We start from the raw sequence: 16,809 nt of genomic DNA on the forward strand, positions 1-16,809 counted from the left end.
ATCTCTTTCTTGAGTGGTGACAGCTAATTTAGACCCATCATTTTGTATGTATATTTGAGATTATGTTTTCCAGTGTGAATAGGTTCAAACTTTAAAAGATGAGGTATTTCTAGCCTTCCCCCTGCTATTTCACTTATCCTCTTGGTAGGAACTATTTGTCAGAGTGGAAGGAAACATTGCATCGTCCCACCAAAAGAGTGTGTTTTTGTTTTTGTGGGTTTTTTTATTATTCAAGTGCAGCTCTGCTCTAAAAAGTGACTCTGCAAAGATGCTGCTTTGGCCCTCAGGTGACCAGATGTCCCAATATTATCGGGACCATTCTGATATTAGGGGCTTTGTCTTATATAGGCAACTGTATCCCCTCCCTCCTCCAAAAAAAAAAAAAAGTGTCCCCATTTTTCACATTTGCTGTCTGGTCACCCTGTGTGGCACTCAGTGTTTATTGTGTGTCAGCAACTCCAGAGCAAATGGGCTCCCTTTAAAAGTAAGACAGTTTTATTCTCAAAGGAGAAGGTCTCCCAGCTCCCCTGGGATCTGAGTGTCAAGCTGAGTTTTTTACTTCTCCTGCACCATCGCCTACCATAAAGGCTCTGCAGGTTAAATTATGCCCTTGTGCTTTGCCTGGGCTAGGATAAAAAGGGTGGTGTTAGGACGTATAAGCAACCATATTTGAAGAGTCTAGACATGGAACTCCAACTTCGCATCTTGTCCGTCCGAGGCATGTGCTAGTTAGATGTGTTAAGTAACATCACCCCTAGTCTAGACAAAGCCTCAGTCACTCAAATGAAGCCCTCAGTGACCTCTGTGCCTTCCATGTTTCTGAACAGGTGTGACTGATTGGAACTTAGTGAGCAATTCTGTTGCTGCACCAGAAGGAACAGACCAGCTCATTCCTGGAGCTGGGCTGGCTCTGCAGGGTTAATGGAGAAAAGAAAGCAGTAAAAACTTACCTGGGTCACCCAAGACTGAGGGATACAAGTGGGAAGCAGGATCTGGGGAGCGAGAAGGGGCTATTTTTAAATGCTCTTCAGAGCACTTAAAGGGTTAACGATTCCTGCTCTGATAGCAATGAGCCATGCCAGGGTGTGAGTTAATAGGCTGTTGGCCTGTGACCTCTGAGCTGGCTAGAGGTGTGCAGCAATAAATAACAGAAAGAGCAAGAGATTGAGGTGAGGGAGGAGGAGGGATGTGTAAAATCTGTTTGAAGCCTCTCTGCAGTGGCAATGCGGCACCAGAAGGCAGGTGTTGCTAAGAAGACTCCTGTACCGGTGGTGGTGATGCTGTGGAGGATCACAGAGGAGGCTGGTGCTGAATGAATGGATGGGGTATTAGGTGTGAGGCTGGGGGCTAGGCTCTCAAGAAGAACAGAACAGGAGGGGCAGCCTGACGGATAGGGGGCAGTGGTGGCTTTGTGCCGCCAAGTTTCTGGGCTGCTATGGGGCTGGGAGGGTGCACATCAGAGCATCTCTTGGCTGCCTTTGGGTTGTTGTGCAGCTAAGGTAGCTGGAGAAGAACAATCGTGCCTCTTCCACCTCCCGCTCCAATATACCCAGGCTGTGAGGCGGGGAAGCATAAGGCCCAGCACAGCAGTCTCTGCACTGGGGGAATTCCACTGCTTTGCCCCCTATATGGCTCCTGCATGCTGCTGGAGCTCCATAAGGGCTCCAGTATCTGGACCTCGCTTCATGAGGTTGTCCAAAGAAAATCCACAGAGGGCCTTAAAAACAAGGAAGGTCTAGAGCTAGCTCCTGAACGAACAGGGACCCAGTGGAATTGTTTGAGGGTGGGAGAGGAAATCTGCAAAGCTGCACTCTAGGAGCTGCTGTAGAGAGTTTAGCATAACTTCTGCTCTCCCTCCTCCACCTCTATCCAGCACGACAGCTGCATTTTGCAAGTGTGGGTGGATTTCTCTTTGAAGCAGCAAAGTGCTGGGGCCTTCACGTCTTTCCAAGGGTCTGACCTGCTGGAGAGGGCTGGGCTTTCACGACACTGTTTTCCATGAAGAGGCAAAGCTCAGTGCATTTCAGAAGAGGGCCAGGAACGTCACTGAATAACACTGGAAGATGCAGTGAAGCTAGCAAGGACGAATGAGGAGGGTTAGCCAGTCCCCATGGCTCAAGGCGTCATCTGATTGACAACGAGAGTCATGTAGGAATTCCCCCTTATCCCTCTGGGACAGAGTTGCAGGAAGGGGCGGTCTGACATTAGCCGCTGATGGGGACAGGCAACTGGACTAGATGGACCATTGTTTTATTCATTGTGCTAATTCCTATGGCTTAACAGTAATTGCAAGGAATGTGCGAGGCAGGATCCCCGCTGAGGAGATAATGTGCAAGGAGTGGGCCAGAAGGGTTGGGAGATCAGGGTTTCCTGAGAATCATGAGTGTTTCCTTTCCCAGTGCACTAAAAAGAAAGCCAGGGACAAGTTCCATCGCTTCAAAATGAGCTTCCCCATCTCTGGTCCTTGAAAAGACTCATCCTTCTTATCTGTGTCCCTTCCATGTGCTCCAGCCCAGGAGTGATATGGAACGCAATGGCGATGCAGGCTGTAAACAGGGGTGGAACCATCCCTCTCTTCTTCTGAGCAGCGGTAGGGGTGGGTGACAGAAATTGTACCAGAATTTGCATTATTCATCTGTGCCGATGCACATCAATCCAGTAATGCTGCTCCCTTCTATTCCAGCCCTGGGCTCCCCACAGACAGCTCTGCCAACGGCCCTCAATCCTGACCTCCGCTATTCCAGTTCTATTCTTGCCACCCATAGCTTTGCCGATGCCCCACACTCCCAACCTGCAGCCCCTCTGCTATTTGAGCTCTGGGCTCCCCATATGTAGCTCTGCCGATGCCCCTCAATGATGACCTGCTGCCCCCCTGCTGTTCCATTCCTGGGTCTCTCCTGAGCAGACGTGCCAATGGTACTGAAATGAGCATTGTTTTTAATGTGGCGACATGTCCACTAGGGATTGGTGAGGTGTCAGCATTTGTGCCTATCCATCTCTTCCACAGACCGAGGATTCCTGCAACCCACTGAGATGCCTCCCAATCACCGTAAGGCTAATGACAGCTCAGCCTGTTGTACTCAACAGCTGTCCTTACTTTTCCTAAGCATGGGGCTCGCATAGACACCTCTGTCATCCAGAATGCCTAACCAAGGATGCTCTTGGAGTTAAAGCACGGGGCTGGAACTTGGGAGGTCTAAGCTTAAATCCTATCTGGGCAAGTCACTTCCTCTCTCTGCATGTGCTTCCCCATCTGTAACACGGGGATGATTCCACTTCCCCCACCCCATGGAGGGGCTGAGGGATTACATCCTTAGCATTTGGATGGGCCTGTGAGATCCTGTGAAGAGAGGTGCTTGAGGAGTGGATAGGATTATTATGCATCACTGGGATCGAGGAAAGCTGGCCAGCTATGGGGTTGAAGGACCCTTACCAGTGGTTTTTGCTTTTTGAGAACTTAAAGTATGATGAGTGCAAATAAACTGGAAACAAATGCAAATAAACTGTATGTTCTCTGTTGGCTTGACCAGTTCTATAGAAGTGAGTATGATCTGAATTTGTGCCTGGAGTTGTTTGTATCTGGACCTAGTGTAAATGGGTGCAACACCTTTCCGTGGTGCTGTATCGGCGTAGACCTGGCCCCCCTAGCCTCTGTGTTCAGCATAGCAAAGTGCGTAGCTTGGGGCAGAACTACTCAAGAAGTTCCTTTCCCCTGTGGCCTTCCCGGGAGATTATAGACCTGATGACTTTTTCCAAAACAGCTAAGCAGGTTTTAATGAAGAGAAGTTAGAATGTGTCTCCCCGGGGTGACTGAAGGGGCCGTAAGGCCAGGACAGAAAACAGAGTGCGCCGGCTTGGCAGGTGTTACAGCAGTGGCTTTCTCATGTGTGTGATCTTTAATGGGATGCTGCCTGGGAACAAGTAATGGCCAAGGTGACTAGTGATTGAGACACCTTATAGTATCGGTCTGACTTTTTTTTTTTCAAAGGGTTCAGCACTTCTGAAAATCAGGCCCCTGGAAGGTGTCTTGAGTTGGGCGCCCAAAATCACTGCTCCCTGTCTGAGAGGGAGGCCAATATATGTAGATGGTAACTTGGCTCCCTGGCTGAGTGAATAATCACATCCTGGCCCAAATGCAGTGAGGCTGCAGCCTGTTACAGGCAAGGGGGGATGCAGAGCGAGTGTGTGTGCATGAGACGTGCTCTGCTCCCAATGGCAGGCTCGGGAGAGAACTTTGGTGGTGTGTTTTGAAGGGCAGTGTAGGGGTTTAGGAGGCCAGAGAGGAAGGGCCGGGTCTTTGAGGGTGGAGAAGGAAACAGCAGAATTTGTACATGATGTGAAGGGCCTAGGTGTGAGTGGTGGATGAGAGGAGAGGTAGAAGACTGGCAGATGTTAAGACCAGAAGGGACCAGTGTGATCTCCTGAGTTACGCAGTCCAGCCATTTGAGGCCCTGCACAGGGGGGAGGAGCAACTTGTAAAGGGCACCAGAACAAACCTGCATTTGTACAGCACCTAGCGCAACGGGGTCCTGGTTCGTGGCTGGAGCTCTTAGGCACTACAGGAATACAGATAATAGTACTCGTACAAAAAGTAAGAACATAAGAATGACCATACTGGGTCAGACCAATGGTCCGTCTAGCCCAGTGTTCTGTCATCTGACAGTGGCCAGTGCCAGGTGCTTCAGAGGGAATGAACAGAACAGGGCAGTTATCGAGTGATCCGTCCCCTGTCGTCCACTCCCAGCTTCTGGCAGTCAGATGTTTAGGGACACCCGGAGCATGGGGTTGCATCCCTGACCATCTTACCTAATAGCCACTGATGAATGTATCCTCTGTGAAGTACCATGTCTGCCCAGAACAGAGGTTTTGCAGATTTGCTTTCAATGGCTCTCACTCCAACCTAAACGACTCAGCTTGCCTACCTTGAGCAGATGCAGATAGGCTGCTGAGATTTGAACTGGTGGTTCCAAGGAGACTAGGAATGTCAATCCTGATGCTTAAAAGGGTAAGCCACCCCCTTCAGTTTACACAGCACCAACAGGGCTTGCTTACGTTACTCCTAAATCATCAACATCATCATCATCGTCTCAGATTTTGTTTATACAGCACTGTGAATGTGCGTGACACTTTAGAGGAGGAAAAGACACCCTCCCCCCCCCCCCCCCGAGCGAAGGCAACTAATCTAAACGAGCACATGGCATGAGGAGGGGAGGGCAAGGATGAACATAATAAAAAGATCATGTCCTGCTGCTAGTGTTATTGATCATTTATTTAGCATCTATATATAGCAGCACAGCAGAGTATGTCCGTGCTGTCACTTTGAAACCCTGCTAAAGAAGTTACCATGGTTTCAGATTGACAGTGCGGTGTGCCTGTCCGACAGACTCTAAAAATATGAAGTCACACTGGAACCTTGCTGAGCAGGGAGCAGAAATCACATCTGGTAGCATGGATGGGCTCCTCTGTTCTTGCCAGAGGTTTGACTCGCACTGCTGCTACATAGTACAGGAGCAAGCCTATGGAATGCTGACCCTTTGCCCCTCTGGGGGGAGGGATGGCTCAGTGGTTTGAGCTTTGGCCTGCTAAACCCAGGGTTGTGAGTTCAATCCTTGAGGGGACCATTTAGGGATCTGGGGCAAAAATTGGGGGTTGGCCCTGCTTTGAGCAGGGGGCTGGACTAGATGACCTCCTGAGGTCCCTTCCAACCCTGATATCCTATGATTCTCTCCATGTGGTATAGGATCCTAATGAACTGCTTAGTGTATGTGTCTTACTTCCTTCTACTAGATGGAGCCAGAGCTGTTCAACTGTGTGTCATAGGCCCTCTACAGTTAGTGGGTACAAGGAGGTTCTCCCTTAAATCAGGGTGCAGTGCAGGAGGAGCTGAGTTCTTGTTGCGCAGTCACCATGAAGTTGCGAGTGATCATACTGTGCAGCATAGTGAGAGCCAGGAAGTCCTGGGGCGTTCCGGATTTATTACAGAATTGATCTATGGAACGTTCAATGACATGGAAAGGTGGCAAATTTAAACCTGATAAATAGGAATACTTTCCTACACAATGAGGATTTAGACTGTGGATCTCATGGCCATGTGAAGTTGTTGAAGCCATGAACAAGATGCAAAGAGGGCAACAGGAATATCCAGAGTTATAATGCTAAAGACCAAGAAATGAGAATTTAAGGAGGGATATAAAGCCTCATATGCCAGGACTATTGTGGGTTAGGATGAGATCTTCCGGGGGCGTTTCTTACACCTTCCTCTGAAGCACTGGCCACTATGGGAAGCGGGATGCTGAGCTAGATGGACCATGGGTCTGATCCAATCTGACAATTCCTGTGTTCCTATAGGCCCCTGGTCAGGCTAATTCAGGGTGGTGGTGGTTATTCCTTTCTTGGAAACATTTGCAGCAGCCTGCTGTGGGAGACATGATTCTGGGATACATGGACCATGGGGCTGTCCATGTGGCAGTTCTGGTGGTGGTGAGTGTGGACAGCAATGTCCCTGCCTTCTCCCCCAAGCTCCCTCTTGTCTTTCCCTTCTGCACTGATGACGTCACCCCTTCTCTCTCTCTCTCTCGCTTTCTCTGAAGATTCTGTCCAATGTCGCCATCTACCTGTGCACCATCACTGTGGGCATCATGTCCTACTACATGGCAGACCGCAAGCACCGCAAGGCCTTCCTGGAAGCACGGCAGTCTCTCGAGGTCAAACTCAACCTGGAGGAACAAAGCCAGCAGCAGGTAAGAGCAGATCCCTGATTTGCTGCCAGATGCTTGTGTCTTCCTGCCAGAGAGCATGTCGCTGGCCTGTCATCTCGCGTGGCAGGAAGGGAGATGTGGGAAACTTACTGAGGATGGAGGAAAGCTGTTCCACTCTGGGGTTGACTCTGTCAGCTCCCCAGATCCCCCCCATCCTCTGCTGTTGCCAGTGGAAAGTGTTTGCAGAGAGACCTTGTGCTAAATGATGGATCCTGACGCTAGTCAAGGGCTGGGCCTTTAGCATGGTGACACTCTGCTTTCGGTGCTGCAGGTCAGCCTCAGGGTGCATCAGCCAAGTTGTGTGCAGGGAACCTCAGACTGAGAGCGTGAACTTTTTGGTGCAGGGACCGTCCTCATGTTCTGTGTGCGGACAGCTCCTAGCGCGGCGAGGCCACTGTGCATGACTAGGGCTCCTGGAGGCTACTGCGATATGAATAGTAAATAACAATAAGAGGAGAGGACTGAGGGGCACTGGCAGAGCTAGGATGGGGGAGGGCCGGGACTGGATTAGTAGTGGGAGGCTGCAGGTGAGGATCAAGGTGCATTTGAGGAATTGTGCGCGAGGCCCAGTGCAGAAGCCAAAAGATGAGGAATCTGACCTCCTAAAGAATGGCTGCGCTGGGTAGAGGAAGTCGGTTCTTCCCCCACCCATCCCTGGGCTAATGTGACTGTTTTGTGGGGGTGGCCAATGGGAGCTATGGTAACGGAACTGAGATTGTACTCTACCTTCCTGTCCCTACCGCAGTGCCCGTGACTTTAATGTGGCTGAGCTCGTCTCTGCCTGTGTGTCTCTGTGACCTGGCTTTCTGCTGTGAGCGTCAGGTGAAGAGCCCCCCAGGTTCTTATGCCGCCTCCTTCTCTAAAGGGCAATGCATCAGCTGTTTGCGTTCTAAGTCCAAGGGCTGAATTCATGCAGTGAGAGCAGAGGGCAGGCAGTCGGGAGAACCTGGAGTATGGTAGGGAGACAGTGTTGCCTAGTAGGTAGAACGCTGCACTGGGACTCGGAGACCTGAGGTCTATTCCCAGTTCTGCCACTGAACTTTTGGATATCCCTGAGCAAGTCACTGCACCCCTTTATGCCTCAGTTTTCCCATCTCTAAAATGGGGATAATGATCCTGATGTTCTTTGTAAAGCACTTGGAGACCTACTGATGAAAAGTACTATCAAAGAGCTAGGTGGTATTATTTATTTATTTACTTATGGCTGGTTATATTTAGGCCATTTGTCTACTGGGATTTTACCCACTACACCCTGGTAGCTGCAGCAGTGCACAGCTCCAGGGTAGACATGAGTTGCACCGGAGTGAATCCTGTCTGCTTCAGGGGTTTGTGCCAGTAGCTAGAATCCCAGTGTAGCCACAGCCCCTTTTTGGCAGGGCTGATCATTCCATTCTGCATGACCTCTGATGAGTCACCGGGTGCCCTTCTGCCTCTCCTCCACCCAGCTGGAATATTGAATATAAACTGAGAGCAGAAACTCTCATCTCCCCGAGAACCAGATGCTGCGATAAGTGCACTCCGCTTTCCTGGGTAATTATTAATCATATGCAAGCCATGTGATATAAACCACATGGACGTGACGTTACAAGGGTGGCTGGGAACAGCTCTGGGAAGACACAGCTGCCCGCTTGTTCCTTCACACTGCAAAACCTTTAGCCGTGCAGACGGCAGAAGTCAGGCGGGCATGTTTCCCAGGCCGCACGCTGAATGGGTGCACTGTCCTGTTCCCATTTCAAAGGCTCCGGCTTGCCGTTCCCAGAGGAAACAGTGGTTTGGGGAATGGGATTCAGGATGGAGCAGGAGATACAAACTGGGGTTAAAGAGGCTCTAGATTTCCAACAGAGGCCAGCATTCAGACCAAAAGCCAACCTCTAACTACTGGGGTTAGGAAGAAATTTTACCTGAGGGTAGCTTATCCCATATCTGCTGACTGCAGGGATTGTAGCCTCTTCCTCTGCAGCAGCTCATGCTGGCCACTGGTGGAGACAGGACACAGGACTAGATGAGGGCTTAAAGACGGGAGGGTTGTAAGGGGTCGCAGATCCAGAGGAAAAAAACATAATTAAATGTGGAGCTGGGTCCCGGCGGGGTGCACTTTAACCAGCTCTCGGGTTATGATAGACCCCTCCTGCTGGCACACTTTCTTCAGACCACTTTAAGCACTGACTAGATGGATCCTGGGTCTGATCCAGTCTAGCTGTTCCTGTGCTCAAACCCTGATACTCTCCCACTTGACACTGAGCTCGGTGGGTCCTTTCAGAGTCGCCAGTGTTTATAATCCCCCACATCACAGAGCAGTTGGCTCGTCTAGAATAGCTCACACTTCTCCAGCACCTGGCATCTGAGTGCATTACAAACTAAATTAAACCCTGCAGCCCCCTGGGAGGGCGGTATCGTTACCCCCATCGTACAGGTGGGGAAACCGAGGCAAAGAGCAGGCAAGTGGCTTGCCCAAGATCTTGCCACAAGTTACTGGCAGAGCTCAGAAGGGGGCCTGCAGGCCTGATTCTTCTTTCGCTGTCAAGTGGGAACAGCTCCCTAGATGTCCGTGGAGTGACACTAACATAAACAGGTGTGAGAGGAGACTGTGGGCTTGTCTCTGTGGGCTCCCAGCCCTGTGTGTGTAGTTACAGCTGTGTCCATTCACCGAAGAGCTGTTAGCAGAGAGCTGGCATCTCACTGACAGGAACCTGGTTAAAAGCCGTGCTTCCTCTTGCCTGCTTCCAATTATGAGCTGGGCTAATTTTAGCACCTTATCTAGGGCCTGTCTCCCTCTCTCTCTCCCTGTCCTGTTATCTATCCAATGTGCTGCCAGCAATCTGCTCCCAAGAGCGACAAAGGCATGCACCCATCCAGGTCACTGGCTGGGTGACAGAGCCGTGCCAGCAGCTTTCTGTTTGATCAAGGACTCTGAGCAAAGCCATCATGTCTGTCCTAGTGCCCCAGGGCAAGGGTAGGGTGGTGGGGCAGGGAGTGGTCCGCTGGCTGTACTACCTGGATATTTTGTGGCCTGTTTCCAAGAGGAATCTCTGGGTTTATTGTATGGGGGAAGTGTCTTCTGGCACAAAGTGGCCATCAAACCAGAGGGATCTCTGGTTGATGTCATGAGTAGCTTTGCACCTCCTACTCCTCCCTGTCCTGGCCATCATGGTGAGGTGTGTGGTTAAGCAAAAATAGGGGGTGACAGGAGTGTCAGAGCTCTCCAGCAATTCTCCAGCTGGCGTCATCACCCTTTTGGCCATGACCATCCATCCCTGCTGATGAGATCCATCCCATCCCTGCTGATGACAGTCATGTCTGTTCATATGCGGCCAGGGAGACTCTCTCAAGTTCATTGGCCCAAACTAGCCTTCAGGGCTTCTGCATCACCAATGAAAAGACAGCAGAAATACGCTCAAACAATCTGCAGAAGCTGTTTTATGCCATACTCTTTCCTGTCTCTGCTCCGCATTTTGTTTCCCTTTTTGCCATTGTGTTCTCTCTCCCCCCTCTCTGCTCCTTTTCTCCTGAGTGGAACGTGAAGTGTCCCCAGTAATGCTGGCCTTTGAATCAAACTTTTGAAGCCCAGATGTCTGAGCTGCAAATTAAGTTGCATGCATTGATCTGTCTCTAACATACAACGTTGGTTAGTGTTTGCAGAGACCTGTTTTTATGAGTCACTCTCCTTCCAGAGCTCTCTCAGTTCAGTTGTCCCTTTCCTTCCTTCCTTTCATCCTCTCCATTTTCCTCTAGTTTCCCTCTCCATCTGTATTTCTCTCTCTCTCTTTTCATTGTCTCTCTGCCTTGAACGGTTCCTCACTACTTGCCTGTCAGGAGGACACCACATGTTCCCTAAAAGTGGCTCTCTAAGACATTAGAAAAGACCAGCACTAATGCTGGACACTCCATATACAAATACTGGAACCAGCACATACCTCAGTCCGTCATCCGTTCTGCCCTGGGACTGGTATTTTATTCAGGTGAGCGTCTTGAGGTTCAAACGTCAGCCATAAACTCCCTACATACTACCGTGATGGGTGTTTGATAAATACAGATTAGATCCTGTAAAGAAGCAGCTACTGTGTATGTGTAACCGCTACCCTCTACTGGATGGAATCAGAACTGCTCAGCTATGTGTGATAGGCCCTATACTGCCATCTGCTCCGAGTCTCTTTTGGCTCAAGTAGGAGGGGCCTGTGTTTTGGAGCAGGAATTCTATTCCTCCTCTTCACGTTACGTTCTCAGTGGGTCATCATGCACAGCGTAGTGTTGTCTGTGACATCCTGGATGCTTGAGACTTTCGTTGTGGTAGATTGGATTTCTTTTTCTTCAAAAGGGTCAGCGGCAGCCACCTTTTCCTCTGGTGCCTTTGAGCTTTGTGGGACAAAGGCAGATCTCTGATAACAACGTCTTTTGTGATAGATTAAGCATGATGCAAAAAGGCAGGTCATTACTGGAACCAGCTCTGCTGTTGCTCTTGGTGCTATATAGCTATTTCATGGCTTGTTTGGAAAGCATTTGAAAAAATGAATGCAAGCTTCTCCCGCCCACAGCAATAATAGAGCATCCAGGGTGGAAGTTTAAATGCGCAGATGTCGGAGAACTGGAAAGGGAAGGTTCCCACAGCAACATACATTCAGCCACGCTGCACATCTGTGAAAGGGTAGAGAATATCAGTGGATGGAATGACGCAAATGTCAATTTAGCTTGAATATCTGGGGAAAGTGTCTTAAAAGGGATTACAAGGAATGGTCTGTCCCCAGGGGAGTAGGGAAAAGACCCAGGACTGGAGATATTTTAAATCTGAATGGGACAAAACACTGGCAAATAGACTGTAAGGAAGAGTCTTGCACTGATTTGGGTAGACTAAATCAGTGGTTCTCAACCAGGGGTACACAGAGGTCTTCTAGGGGGTACATCAACTCATCTAGATATTTGCCTAGTTTTACAACAGGCTACATAAAAAGCACTAGCAAAGTTAAGTTCAAACTAAAATCTCCTACAGATAGTGACTTTTTTATACTGTTCTATATACTACTATACTCTGAAATGTAAGTACAATATGTATATTCCAACTGATTTATTTTATATTGATACCGTAAAAAGGAGAAAGTCAGCAATTTGTCAAGAACAGTGCGCTGTGACACATTTGTCTTTTTATGTCTGATTTTGTAAGCAAATAGCTTTTAACGGAGGTGAAACTTGGCGGGCATTCAGGACTAATCAGACTCCTGAAAGGGGTACAGTCATCTGGAAAGATTGAGAGCCACTGGACTAAATGATCTAATAGGTTTCTTTCATTTCTAATAGGCCAAATTCTGCTCTGACTTAAAACTGGTATAAAGTTGAGAACAGAGCCACTGATTTCAATGCAGATACTCCAGATTTATACCCAATTAGCCCTTGATCCTGCACCATTAAAGTCAATGGGAACTTTGCCACTGACTTCAGTTAGCATAAGATCAAGACCTGTGTCCTATAATCACTGTTAAATGTACACAGTGTGCCAAGTTCTTGTCTGGGGACAGTTCCATGGGGACAGTTCCATCTGCCTCTGTCAAGGTTCCTTCCCCACTCTGAACGCTAGGGTACAGATGTGGGGACCTGCATGAAAAACCTCCTAAGCTTATCTTTACCAGCTTAGGTCAAAACTTCCCCAAGGTACAAAATGTTCCACCCTTTGTCCTTGGATTGGCCGCTACCACCACCAAACAAATACTGGTTACTGGGGAAGAGCTGTTTGGACACGTCTTTCCCCCAAAAATACTTCCCAAAACCTTGCACCCCACTTTCTTGTCAAGGTTTGGTAAAAAGCCTCACCAATTTGCCTAGGTGACTACAGACCCAGACCCTTGGATCTTAAGAACAATGAACAATCCTCCCAATACTTGCACCCCCCCTTTCCAGGGAAATGTTGGATAAAAAGCCTCACCAATTTGCATAGGTGACCACAGACCCAAACCCTTGGATCTGAGAACAATGAAAAAGCATTCAGTTTTCTTACAAGAAGACTTTTAATAGAAATAGAAGTAAATAGAAATAAAGAAATCCCCCCTGTAAAATCAGGATGGTAGATACCTTATAGGGTAATTAGATTCAAAACATAGAGAACCCCTCTAGGCAAAACCTTAAGTTACAAAAAAGATACACAGACAGAAATAGTTATTCTATTCAACACAATTCTTTTCTCAGCCATTTAAAGAAATCATAATCTAACACGTACCTAGCTAGATTACTTACTAAAAGTTCTAAGACTCCATTCCTGGTCTATCCCTGGCAGAAAACAGCATATAGACAGACACAGACCCTTTGTTTTTCTCCCTCTTCCCAGCTTTTGAAAGTATCTTGTCTCCTCATTGGTCATTTTGGTCAGGTGCCAGTGAGGTTACCTTAGCTTCTTAACCCTTTACAGGTGAGAGGATTTTTTTTCTCTGGCCAGGAGGGATTTTAAAGGGGTTTACCCTTCCCTTTATATTTATGACAGCCTCCAATGTAACCAAGGGCTTAATCCAAATCTTTTAAAATGAATCTGAGTCTTTCTATTGATTTCAGTGGGTTTTGGAGCAGATCCTGAGAGCCTGGTGGGGCCCAGTATATGTGGCAGGGCTGAGTTAGCGCTGGGGAACTTGTATCATGAATGGCCTGTTTTTAGGTTGAATGCTGCAGGGTGTCTGTGTGACCATTTAGTATGGACAGCAAACCTGACCTTGCTGTTACATGCTTTGCTAGCTGTCATTTGGACAGGAACAGAACTTCTGTTTCACCCCACCAGAGCTGGCTGCATTTCAGTGATATGGGGGAAGCGATCTGTATGAATTATGTGTCAGATTTTGAACTGCTTTGGCGTCATCAGACTGAAAGGCAATATATAAATTATTATGACACTACTGCAGGTTCTGAGCTGGACATGGGGAGAGAAATAAAGTAGACATCTTGGGGTGTGCCATCTGAATGAGCCAGGCCAGGGGAAGCTGGACGGGAAGATCAGGTGAATAGATGTTAAGGCCAGAAAGGACCATTAAGATCATCTAGTCTGACCTCCTGCAGAACACAGGTTAGAGAGCATCATCCAGTGATTCCTGGCCCAAGCCCAGAACTTCTTGTTGAGCTCAAGTTTTCAAGTGATGGAGAATCCACCAGAATAGGAGTCCATTGGTGGGAATTTCCTGACTTTTGAAAAGTTTGCCATTTCCATAGGCAGCGTGCAAGCTGAATGCTGTCCCCTAAAGCAGACCATACCCCACAAAGGTCCATCATGCACCAGTTAGACCCACTACACTTTTCAAGAAAAAGACATTGCAAACCAGAGAGGTTTCGCTTTGTTGCTAGTGGACTGATACCTTGGTGCTCTGACTCGTCCTCTCCCCAAATACATTCTTTCACTGGGTGCCCTGTCTCAGTTGCATTCATTGTCTTTTGATGGAGTCCCTCCAATTAATTCATTTGCATTGCATCTGCCTTTGAATTTGGTGTCTGGGGCTTTCTGCTAACAGCGCTAGGTATTAGACTGTTGAGTAGTCTCCCAAGGGGGCGATAGGAAACCTCACTCCTTGGCATTTAAAACTCGGCTGGACAAAAAACTAGAAACCATAGTGTGGGGAATAATCCTGCATGAGGCACCAGAGGATGGACGGACAGACAAATGGATGACCTTTCCGTCACTCAATTTCTAGAAGTGTGAATATTCCTGATTCACATGTTTTTAGGACCCAGGTGTATCCCTGATTTCTGCATCTTGTTAAAGCCCTGACTCTGTACTCTGCGCTATCCACTGTGCAAAGACAAGCTCACTGGTGCCAACCCCAAATATTCAAAAATCATGAGTCAGGCCCTAAATCGTGACATTCGTCTTTAAAAATCACGAGTTGCTTTGTTTTTTAATGATACATTTTGGATTGTTTTCTTTGCCTTTTGGTGTTGGAGTCTTTTGGGTTTCACTTTTTCAAGATTACCTCTGCAACCACCAGGGCTAGAAACATTCTTTTCTTTTTAAATGCAAGCTGAGATTCTCACTAAATAACCCGACTCCAGGAGCTGGGACTTTAAGAAAACAAAACCCACTAAATATCACAAGACTGGCGATAAAATTGTAAGAGTTGGCAACACAAGAAAGTGTAGTTCTACGAAGGGGCCTGAGCTGAACCTACCCAAACATACTCTCTTACCCTTACAGCTTATTTTTTTTAACAAATTTGTTTGTTTGTGAATTTCCTTTAGTGTTTGTTCCAAGGGCCAGATTAGACCCCTGAGTATTATTATTTATTATTAATCATGTTTATTACGGTTGTGCCTAGTGACCAATGATGATCAGGTCATTGTTCTAGGTGCTGTACAAACACAGAGTAATAGATGATCCCTGTTGGACCTGCAGGTCTTCCTGGGGAGGGAAAAGGAGGACAACAGACCACCTGGCTTCTCCCTGAAATCCCTGAGACTGGAGGAGGGGGACAAAGCAGCCCGCTTTCCTCACTTGATGTAAGAAGTGGTGGAGCAGGAGCTAGTGGCCTTTTGGGGGTAACGGGGACAGGGTGGGCTAGGGGAAGCGCCAGGCTGTTTGGGTGCTGGTTGGGCTTGGGGTCAGCCATACATAACAGACTATTCACCCTTCTTACTAGAGACAGCTCTGGGCTGCTGCTGGCTGCTCCAGGTCTGGGCACCTGAACTAAAAGCAGGGAGACAGGTTTCAAAGGGGTAGCCGTGTTAGTCTGTATCAGCAAACACAACGAGGAGTCCTTGTGGCACCTTAGAGACTAACATTTATTTGGGCATAAGCTTTCGTGGGCTAAAACCCACTTCATCAGATGCATGGAGTGGAAAATACAGTAGAGAGGTATAAATACACAGAATATGAAAAGAGTTGCCTTACCAAGTGGGGGATCAGTGCTAATGAGCCAATTCAATTAAGGTGGAAGTGGGCTATTCTCAACAGTTGACAAGAAGGGATGGAAATCACTTTTGTAGTGCTAATGCGGCCAATGTAAACAAGGTGGCCCATTTCAAACAGTTGACAAGAAGGGGAGAGTATCAGCAGGGGGAAATTAGTTTTTGTAGTGACCCATCCACTCCCAGTCTTTATTCAGGCCTAATTTGATGGAGTCCAGTTTGCATTTTAATTCCAGTGCTGCAGTTTCTCGTTGGAGTCTGGTTTTGAAGTTTTTTTTGTTGAAGAATTGCCACTTTTAAGTCTGTTATTGCATGTCCAGGGAGGTTGAAGTGTTCTCCTTCTGGTTTTTGAATGTTATAATTCCTTATGTCAGATCTGTGTCCATTATTCTTGTGTGTAGAGACTGTCCGGTTTGGCCAATGTACATGGCGGAGGGGAAAAGTTTGGCCACTACTGCTATAAGGCATGTTTTCTAATCCTTTAATCATGGCTCGTCTCTGAAAACTCTCATATTTATAACTCCTTCTTAAAGGGTAGGCACCAGAACTAGACACAGTATTATAGCAACCGTCACACCAGTGGCAAAGACCGAGATAAAATAACCTCTCTGTTCGTATTCGAGCTTCTGCAGTATGTGTGGCCCAGGATCCCATTAGCTCTTTTGGCCACAGTGTTGCACTGGGAGCTCATGATCAGCTGATTATCCACCACAAGCCCTAAATCTTTGTCAGAGTCTCTGCTTCCCAGGATAGAAGTCCCACAGCCTGTAAGTACGGCCTGCATCCTTTGTTCCTAGATGGATGCATTTACATTTAGCTGTATTAAAACACATACTGTTTGTTTGCACCCAGCTTACCAAGCGATCCAGATCACTCTTCCGGAGACCTGTTCTCTTCATATTTACCATAATTTATATTAGAGACAGATGAGACCTGTTAGATCATCGAAGGCCCTATCCTGCAAGGTGCTGAATGCTTCCTGCGAAGTGCTGAGCACCTGCAATGACTTCCACCAGCCTTCGTCGTCCAGCTCCCTGGAGCCCATGCAGAATTGTTCCCTGTAGCCCTTCAGTCTAGTATGAAATGCCCTAAATGGTGGGGTTTCTGTTGTTCCCCTGGAAGGGCTGTTCTACAGATTGATTGCTGGAAAGGATTTCCTCATCAGAATTCATCCTCAATTTCCCTTTGC

General features: G+C 47.8%; 1 protein-coding gene across 3 annotated transcripts in view; it reads left to right on the plus strand.

The window, feature by feature from the left end:
• The window catches only part of ADCY3 (adenylate cyclase 3), a 93,947-nt gene that overhangs the window by 16,162 nt on the left and 60,976 nt on the right, over positions 1–16,809 (plus strand). For all 3 annotated transcript variants that reach the window (XM_073335572.1, XM_073335571.1, XM_073335573.1), the window contains exon 2: positions 6,591–6,740. In XM_073335572.1, the coding sequence (XP_073191673.1) occupies positions 6,591–6,740 (150 nt within the window). The remainder of the gene's footprint in view (positions 1–6,590; positions 6,741–16,809) is intronic.

The sequence above is a fragment of the Lepidochelys kempii genome, chromosome 3 (assembly GCF_965140265.1).
Source record: "Lepidochelys kempii isolate rLepKem1 chromosome 3, rLepKem1.hap2, whole genome shotgun sequence".
NCBI classification, from domain to species: Eukaryota; Metazoa; Chordata; order Testudines; family Cheloniidae; genus Lepidochelys; species Lepidochelys kempii.